The sequence below is a fragment of the Coffea arabica genome, chromosome 5c (genome assembly GCF_036785885.1).
Source record: "Coffea arabica cultivar ET-39 chromosome 5c, Coffea Arabica ET-39 HiFi, whole genome shotgun sequence".
Taxonomy (NCBI): Eukaryota; Viridiplantae; Streptophyta; class Magnoliopsida; order Gentianales; family Rubiaceae; genus Coffea; species Coffea arabica.
The window spans coordinates 8,171,909-8,181,944 of NC_092319.1; the positions used below are offsets into that span (position 1 = coordinate 8,171,909).

The following is a 10,036-nucleotide window of genomic DNA, read 5'->3' on the forward strand; positions in this document are numbered from 1 at the left end:
AATTACATTTATATCCCTCTTAGATTTGGTTAATTAAATTATAATAATAACTAACAGAATTGGCAACTATTCTGTTAGGTTTTGTGCATTCCGTCAAATTTTGGAGTAAAGTGGGACAGATTATATAGTCTAAGGATTTAAATGTCTCATTTTGAAGTTTAGGGACAGAAGTGAGATTTTGGGTATAGCTTGAGGGGACAAAATGGAATTTACCCTTTCTACTCGATTCACTAGTGTGGAAGGCGTCACATCTGCTTTTAATGTAAACAGATAAGACACACGTGGCGTGCGCTGCAAGCTAGGTAGAAACCAGAAAGATGAAGGTTGGATTCCCATCTTCAACCCACTGGCCAAAGTCAACAAAGAAAGTGAAAGAAATGAAAAACGCAGAGCTGGTTTTCGTTACTATGCCGGCGATTGGCCACTTGGTATCATGTGTTGAACTAGCAAAGCTTCTCATTGAATGTGATGAACGATTATCGATCACCGTCCTGATTATGAAGCTGCCCTTTGATCCAAAAGTCAGTAGCTACACAAATTCGTCGTTAGAAACACCGAATTTGCACATAAGGTACCTTGAGCTCATGAAAGAAGAGCCTTCTTCTCAATTGTCATCTTCTCTTTCGATTCTGTTTCGATTTATCGACAACTATAAAAGTTGTGTGAGGGAGGTTCTTGCTGAAATATCCAATCGTGTTTCGTCGCATCTTGGTGGGATCGTCATAGACATGTTTTGCACCTCTTTGATTGATGTAGCCAGTGAATTTGGGGTTCCTTCCTATATATTTTGCCCAGGCGGTGCTGCACCGCTGGGCCTTTTATTCCAGTTGCAAAGTCTGAGAGATGATCTCAATGAAGATGTGAGCCATTACGAGAATTCAAACGATGAATTAGCTTTGCCTACTTACATCAATCCTGTTCCAGCTAAACTTTTGTCACCTGCATTTTTTGACAAGGATGGAGGTGGCGACATGCTCCTCGATCAGGTCAGAAGATTCAAGGAGACCAAGGGAATCATAGTTAACACTTTCCTTGAGCTAGAATCCCATGCGATTCAGGCCTTGAGCAATGATAAAACCATCCCACCAGTATATGCAGTAGGGCCTGTATTGAATCTGAAGGGAAGCAATAGTCAAAATCAAGAAACTGAGATGATTATGAAATGGCTCGATCTTCAGCCAGAATGTTCTGTTGTGTTCCTTTGCTTTGGTAGTGGAGGTAGTTTTGATGGCGACCAAGTGAAGGAAATTGCCTATGCACTCGAGCGCAGTGGATATCGATTCCTCTGGTCATTGAGAAGGCCTTCACCTAAAGAAAATTTTGAGTTTCCAAGTGAGTATGAGAGCCTGGATGAAGTCTTGCCAGAAGGGTTCTTGCAGCGAACAGCTGTGGTTGGAAAAGTTATTGGATGGGCACCACAGGCAGCAGTTCTATCCCATCCTGCTGTGGGAGGCTTTGTTTCTCATTGTGGGTGGAACTCAATATTGGAAAGTGTTTGGTGCGGTGTGCCAGTGGCAACATGGCCACTTTATGCTGAGCAGCAGATGAATGCGTTCTTAATGGTGAAGGACTTGGCAACGGCAGTGGAGATCAAAATAGATTTCAAAAGGGATTTCGTACTGGGTATGAGTAGTGAGATTTTGAGTGCAGATGTGATTGAAAGAGGGATTAAACATCTGATGGATCCTGAGAATGAAATCAGAGACAAGGTAAAGGAAATCAAAGAAAAGAGCAGGTTGACTCTAAATGGAGGAGGATCATCCTATGCTTCCTTGAAGTTGTTTCTTGAAGATGTAATAGATAGTATTCCATAATTGTTTGTCAGATCTGAATTGTTATAATGTATTGCATAATTGCTTCTTTTTCTTAAATCCATAGCTGAAGATCAACCATTACTAATATCCATTAACTCTGCTATAACCAATTTTACTCTGAAAATCAGTGCTTTTTTCTGTTTTTGCTTGTTAGGCTTTCTTCTGTTTTCCCTTTCACACTTTCTTTTGCTATTCTAATCTTCTACGTGGTACTTTGTAGGTCAAATACAATCCGTGACTGTGAAATGGACTAGCAAGGGCAATGTAGACTTACAATTCAGTTAATAGTAACAGTCAATGGCTAAACTTATTAATTAAACTTCGGAGTTGGTAAAAGTTTAGGGAGTATTATAGTGCTAAACCAAAAATGATGGGACCAAATTGTGACAATTTTACTGCGGCATTGAGAGCAGAGTATGTCTTTTGCAGCATTTACTCACACCTAGTTGTGGTGCGGGCTGTTCTACTTGCAATAATTGGTACTTACTGCATACTGCCTTTCACTTTTTGATTGCAATTAAAGCACAGTTTACTCTTATAGATGGAGCCAATCAAGATACCTGCCATGCTTGAGAAGGTGGTACGGTTTTAGTAGGAGGATTGTTGTCGTGCAGATTTTTCATTTGGTGGTTCAAGATGTGGTGGTTCCATTAAAACGTGTCATTGGCATGCTAATTGGAGAGATGTCATTACTGCATTGACATATCATCGGCCACCGGTGCTCTCTAAAATGGTTAAGTGGCAATTTCCGTCTCCTGAGTTTGCTAAACTGAATACAGATGGTTCGGCTGTGTTGCAAGAAGGTGTTACTAGTTCATATGGTTCGCAATATCGGCCGATACCGATACGTATCAGCCTAATCGTAACCGGAACGAAGGGGACAGAACGTAGGTTTGCGTATTGAAACGGCATCTGAAAAAAGAGAAAACATAGCTTAATGTGATTTGGTCACATGCGAATATTCAAGACTTTTCTCCCAGCATCTTCTGATCGTATATTGCTGCATCCACCTAACTTGATAATTTAGAGAGAGGCGCTTTGCATACATGTCACATCAGCATGTTATTTCTCCACCTAGTACTCATGTAAAGGGTAACATATTGTTCATACAGCCATTATCGGTGGCCTTTAATGTCATTATCATTGAAATTTCTAAACAAAAGAAGATTATCTCTATTCTTTGATTGATCATAGTAGGTGCTGAAGTGTACATATTTAAAGTAGACCCAATTTAGAGGGGCAACGTGTAATTAAATAACCTCAAATTTTCCATGAAACTGCAGAAATTAGAGCATAGCCAGTTCTGCTAGAAGTTGAGATACAATCGGAGCCTATTGGACGGTGATACAACTATGTTATGCAACCGTGACACAAGTATTTCATGTGATATAAGCCACAACTTGGAAAGGATTTTTTTGGGTCAATATTCCCTTTTCCTTATATTATTGGGATAATTTTAGAAACTGCCATCGAGGTTTTGACCATTTCATATTGTCTTCTAAAATTGTAGAAACATTACTTACCTTCATGTTAGTTATTTGGGATCCAGTGCCTACATCATTGACTCTGCTACCTTTACAACTTAGTTGGTTTTACATAGTTTTGTCCATAGAAAAAAATTAAGTCATTTGTTCATTGCATTAGTCATAATTTGAAATGTGGAAACATAACCAATTTATCATTGAATTGAAACGAGTGCCAAATACTAGGCACCCTTTTTTTTAATTGATATGCTTGACAAAAAATAGGAATAAGACATGAGAAGCTTGCTTGGACAGAGATACTGGTTAAAAAGTCAAAACTAGGGGTTTGAGAGGCCAAGGCAAGGTCTAATTCCTCTCAAAATTGTGGTAATAACAGCGTCTTAAGATAGGAGAAAAGAGTTTTTTTTTTGTTAAACTTTGAAAGCTATTATTTTTTAGTAGCAGATGATGGAAATTTCTTTTTGATTATAGCTAATAATAGACTAGAAAGTGAAAAGAATGAATTGGATCATGCATACAGTAAAAAAAAAAAAAAGTAATTTGGCTTATTTTATCTTGTTTATGGTGAGCAATAGTTAAGGGGCACTTGTTAAATTACAAAATCTTCTCTCTCCTGAAATCAATTTTTTATTGTGTTTCTTTCTAAATTGAGTTGAATGGTTACAAGAAAATTAGAGTTTCAAGGAGGTTAATAATATTTTCAAAACTTTACGGAGGACAATGAAATATATTAAAAACCTCAAGCGAGGAGCCTGAAATTAATAGTCCAAAATCTTGGATCCCCGCATTTTGAAGTGGGTTTTCTCTGGATATGTTGCAGACTTCGAGTGGTTGAATTTTCCGGAAGTTCACAATTTCAATGGCTGGAAAGTGGAAACAACTCATTGCGGTGATTTTACTGTTTTAAAAGTGAAAAAATCACAATAAAATTTTTGCAATGCTTTTAAGAACGGACATTTTTGTGAACAGTATAGCAGAAGTTGTTCTAACGATTAGATTCATAATTTTTTTTTATATAAAACAATTCATATTTCATTAAATATTAAATCTACACTAGTAACAGAAATCTAAAAATTTAACAAAAATTTTCACGGTAAAGTTCCAAATATATTTAAACATCAAAGAGAAAACTATAGTACCAAGAACATCTACGAATGTTTCCTACTATCAAATCTGCTAGTTAACTACTTCAACCTCAGAAGTAATGAAGAGAATAATTACATTATTCCCCTTTAACCTATAACTAGTCTCCAATAATTAATAGGGATAATTTCAGATACCTTCCCGAGGTTTCTGACAATTTCATTGAGCTCCCCTGAGTTTTGAAAAACTACACCTACTTCCCTTGATTTGATAGTGTTAGTAACAAAATCTTAAAATAATATTTACTTGGTCGAAATTTTAAATGAATACCCAAATATGCGCTTGTGTAATGAGCTTTAATTTATTTCTGTATAACAATTATAAGATTATCTAATATAATTATAAGGAAAATGTACCAAATTTTTCATGTCCATACCTACTATTTGATAAACAACTATAATAACAATTTTATCACTATGATAGGATACTTTTGATGGTATTCTATTATGGATTTAGATTATAAGATAGAAAAGAAAATGTTGTTATAATTCATTTAGAGTTTATGAATTTTTCGAGTAGTGGGATAATCATAATTTAGTAGTAGTTTTGGGCCATTTCTTTTGTATTTATTGTTAATTTTAATACCAAAAAATTAGAAAAAAAAAAGATCAGTAAAAACATTGGATTACATATAAGTTAACTCATTAAAAAATTCACTAATTTGACATTTGGTTATAGTGGAAACTAGAGGGAATAGTGGTAGTTCTACAGTTTTATTGGCAAAAAAATTAAAAAAATGAATAAGATGGAAAAAGAATGAAAAAATAATTTTAAAAGTAATTTTAAGTATAAGCATACCAAACAAGGAAATTTCATTAAAGCATTTAAGGTAGTATTATCATTTTAAACGACAAAAGAGATATATGTAATTTTCAAAAGCTCAAAGAAGCTAAATGAAATTGTTAAAAACCTCAAGGGAGGTTTTTGAAATTATCCCTAATTGGTCCTAACAAGTAACAACTACAGATGCGGTGCATCACCAGAGGCTCTCAGCAATTGTTAATTGTGATTTTATAAATTTAAAAATAGGATTCAATATGACAATAGGGTGGATATCCATGGGCCATGGCCAATAAGGTCGGGGGAGACCTTTCTCCTGCCGCTTTGAATGGGTTGGAAGGACGGGAAAAATACCCCTATCATGCTCCCCGCTAGTAATTTAATATTATATATTTAGATATGCAGAACGTAAAAATATACAATACAATAAAACTATATGTATGTAATATTAAAATCAATAATATGATTTTTTTGGTAATAAATTAATGCAATATTTCTAGTTAATTTATTGTCATTAACCAATAATTTTGTTACGTTAGTTTATTTTTTCTATTTTGATGTTGTTTATAGATATATAAAAAAAAGTACGATAATCGATTGATTTTATATAAAATCAGATATAGAGAAATAAATTCAAAAGATCAAAATAATTTTTAAACCTTATTTCATGTTGAATTTTCGAGCAAAAAATGTAAAACAATTATTAGCAAGTTCATTATTAGTGTATTACATATATAAAAAATTAAAATCAAGCAAAAAAAAATAAAAATGCTGGAGGTGCGAGATAGGGACACCCCAGAGCTAGCAGGGCGCAAGGGGGAGAGATAGTGGGCATGGGGAGGGGGCTAGGGAGTTTTTGGAGACCGGATCAGTTGAGGGTGCTCCTCCCATTTCAAATTTGCTCCGCTGCCATCTTTAAATAGGAATGTAATAACACAAAGGACACTATAACTTTGGAAAGTTATAAATAGATATAAAACTCTCACAATGTTACTTTGCATCGCACTTTATCCCCTGAACTTTTAATATTGGTTAGAGTACTTTTGTTATAAAACATCAAGTAAGGGGACAAAATGCCTATTTAATGAGTTCAAATGCATAAAGTGCAACTGCAGATAAAATTGAGGAGAGTTAAGTGCATTTAACCCTAAATAAATATAATTAAATATAAAAACGAGAAAGAAACTACTTTATATTGACTTTGATGATTAGCTTGATTACTGATAATAAAATTTCACAATTCAACACTGCTAAGCCATTTATTGATAGTAAATTTAAATTTATCAAGTAAAAATCCTGGAAACATGGTAGTTTTGATTTTTGTTCGATTCACTAGTGAAAGGCATCACATCTGCTTTGCATGTAAACGGATAAGATATACGTGGCATGCGTTTGCAAGCTAAGTAGAAAGTAGAAACTAGAAAGATAAAGGTTGGATTTCCATCTTCAATCAACTGGCTAAAGTTAGCAGAGAAAACGAAAGAAATGAAAAAAGCAGAGCTGGTTTTCGTTCCTCTTCCAGGGATTGGCCACTTCGTATCATGTGTTGAACTAGCAAAGCTTCTCGTTGAATGTGATGAACGATTATCGATCACCGTCCTGATTATGAAGCTGCCCTTTGATCCAAAAGTCAGTAGCTACACAAATTCGTTGGTAGAAACTCCGAATTTGCACATAAGGTACCTTGAGCTCATGAAAGAAGAGCCTTCTTCTCAATTGTCATCTTTTCTTTCGATTCTGTTTCGATTTATCGACAACCATAAAAGTTGTGTGAGGGAGGTTCTTGCTGAAATATCCAATTCTGTTTCGTCGCATCTTGGTGGGATCGTCATAGACATGTTTTGCACCTCTTTGATTGATGTAGCCAATGAATTTGGGGTTCCTTCCTATATATTTTGCCCAGGCGGTGCTGCAACGCTTGGCGTTTTATTCCAGTTGCAAAGTCTGAGAGATGATCTCAATGAAGATGTGAGCCATTACGAGAATTCAGACGTTGAATTAGCTTTGCCTACTTACATCAATCCTGTTCCAGCTAAACTTTTGTCATCTGCATTGTTTGAGAAGGATGGAAGTGTCGACATGTTCCTCGATCAGGCAAAGAGATACAGGAAGACCAAGGGAATCATAATTAACACTTTCCTTGAGTTTGAATCCCATGCGATTCACGCCTTGAGCAATGATAAAACCATCCCACCAGTATATGCAGTAGGGCCACTATTGAATCTGAAGGGAAGCAATAGTCAAAATCAAGAAACTGAGATGATTAAGAAATGGCTAGATCTTCAGCCAGAATGTTCTGTTGTGTTCCTTTGCTTTGGTAGTGCAGGTAGTTTTGATGGTGACCAAGTGGAGGAAATTGCCTATGCGCTCGAGCGCAGTGGATATCGATTCCTCTGGTCATTGAGAAGGCCTTCACCTAAAGAAAAATTTGAGTTTCCAAGTGAGTATGAGAACCTGGATGAAGTCTTGCCAGAAGGGTTCTTGCAGCGAACTGCAGCTGTTGGAAAAGTTATTGGATGGGCACCACAGGCGGCAGTTCTATCCCATCCTGCTGTGGGGGGCTTTGTTTCTCACTGTGGTTGGAACTCAATATTGGAAAGCGTTTGGTGCGGTGTGCCAGTGGCAACTTGGCCGCTTTATGCAGAGCAGCAGCAGAATGCATTCCTAATGGTGAAAGACTTGGCAATGGCAGTGGAGATCAAAATAGATTTCAAAAGGGATTTCGTACTGGGTGTGAGCAGTGAGATTTTGAGTGCAGATGTGATTGAAAGAGGGATTAAACATCTGATGGATCCTGAGAATGAAATCAGAGAGAAGGTGAAGGAAATGAAAGAGAAGAGCAGGTTGGCTCCTAGTGAAGGAGGATCATCCTTTTCTTCCTTGAGGCGTTTTCTTGAAGATGTATTAGATAACATTCCATGATTGAATAGTATGTCAGAATTGAATAGTGATCATGGATTACAGGATCCCTTGTTTTTCATAAATTCATAGCTAAAGATCAACTACTACTACATTCATGAACTCTGCTATTATCAATTCTGTTTTGGGAGTCAGTGAGAACTAATCAATTAATGGAGTCTCGTTCCTTTATCCACCTGTTTTTCCTTTTCTGCTTCCTTTTTGGCTATTCTGATCATCTATAATTGCACATGGTTCTTCGTTTCTTGTGATGTGCTCTGTGTTCCTTGCTGGCTCTTACCTGATACGATTTTCTTTTTTCTTGTACCCTTTTTATCCCCCTTTTCCTGAAATTTTAGTATTAATTACATTTACCCCCCTATGGTTTCATCAAATAACAAATCAGCCCCTCATTTTTAACAAAACTATGAAAAGGTCCCTCAAACTCAAAGCTCCAGAGCAAAAACATCCGTGTCAGTCAACTAACGATAACGAAGTGATGTCACGACAAATATATGACAAAACTCCGAGAATTCCCATAAAAAATCTGTTACCAGTTATCTTTCTTCTTCGTTCCCCTTATGCAATCAATTACTAAAACCATAATTTGTACGTTACAACTTATCTTTCTTCATCCTTCCCCGTATACAGTATACAATATACAGTCAGATACTAAAACCGTGATTTGTCCTAACAAGACGCCAGAGTTGAAGCATCCCGCTCCAATTGCCAATGTCAGTTTTAAATTTTTTTTTTGTCAAGGTTTGAGCTTTAAAGTTTGAAAATTTTAATAAACTTGATATGAAAAAAAACACACAAAATGTGGGTAAAAACGTGCTTAAATCGAAACTAAATTCTTCCAAAGTCTTCAGAAAACTCCTAGAAATATTAGAAACACACACTGATGCAACAGCTCATATTCAATCATAAATGGACTCAACAAAAATCACCCATTAACAAATATGGGTAGATCAGATTCTGGATAGAAAATCATATTCCAATTAATAGAAGGGTAATTTCCTGGGCAATTAAATTCCAAAACAAATTGTTACAAGGCCTGTTTATCATTGTCGGTGTGTGTTTGAAACAGAGAAAAAGGGATAGCGATGAAATATGAAAAATGCAATGGAGGCAGTGGCGATTGACAACAGAGTTGGCGGCGGCAATGGTATGGAGACATAACTTGTTCTTGGATAATTACTAGATTGATTCATATATGAGCTTGTTCTCCAAATTTTTGTGGTTGTTTAAATAAATTTTGGTTGAATCTTTGGTTTTGACCTGGGGGGAAGGGAAATAAGGAGAGACCCAATCTATGGTTTTGATCACTAGTATTCTTTTTTTTTTTGGCACGTTATATATTTTATTCTATATTTGCTCTCACTCTATGTTAAGGAAAGGGGGATCCAAAGAAATCAAAGGGAGGGGAAGGAGGAAGAGGGGAGGAGACTGCTAGGGAGAGGGGAACGGGGGACCCAAAGAGGTTAAAGGGTGAATTCAGAGGAGACTGAACCACCATCCAACTGATGAAATTTGTTGGGGAGGGGGAGTGGGGGAATTGGGGGATCCAAAGGGGTCAAAAGAAGGGGGAGAGAGAAGTGGGGACCCAAAGGGGGGATTTGATCCTACATCCAAGGAGAGTTTTAAAACTCTCCCCGGTGACCAACTACTCTAAAAGTAGTGGTTTGACCACTAGTACTTAGTTTCTTTATTCTTATTTTTGTTTTCTTTTTTTTTCTCAATCTTTCCTTCTCTAATTTTTTTAATCTTTGTTTTATCTTGTACTATTGTCACCTTCACTTGCTTTTTCTATTTTTGGTAAAATAAATCTTAGAAGTAGCGATATGTAGCCTTATACAAAGAATGAGAGAGGATTTTTAGAAGATAAGAGATGGTATATAATGGTTGGTATTGAAT

The 10,036-nt window shown here is 36.2% G+C and overlaps 2 protein-coding genes across 2 annotated transcripts; both read left to right on the plus strand.

Annotated features, from left to right (window-relative positions):
• Positions 1–360: 360 nt before the first annotated feature.
• LOC113690996 (anthocyanidin 3-O-glucosyltransferase 2-like) lies at positions 361–1,871 on the plus strand. Its single transcript, XM_027209162.2, has one exon. It carries the CDS (start codon positions 378–380, stop codon positions 1,812–1,814), a length of 1,437 nt encoding a protein of 478 aa, XP_027064963.1. The 5' UTR covers positions 361–377; the 3' UTR covers positions 1,815–1,871.
• A 4,742-nt stretch (positions 1,872–6,613) lies between these two features.
• Positions 6,614–8,166, plus strand: LOC113689930 (anthocyanidin 3-O-glucosyltransferase 2-like). Its single transcript, XM_027207752.2, has one exon. The coding sequence runs from the start codon at positions 6,707–6,709 to the stop codon at positions 8,141–8,143; it is 1,437 nt and encodes a 478-aa protein (XP_027063553.1). The 5' UTR covers positions 6,614–6,706; the 3' UTR covers positions 8,144–8,166.
• Positions 8,167–10,036: the final 1,870 nt, after the last annotated feature.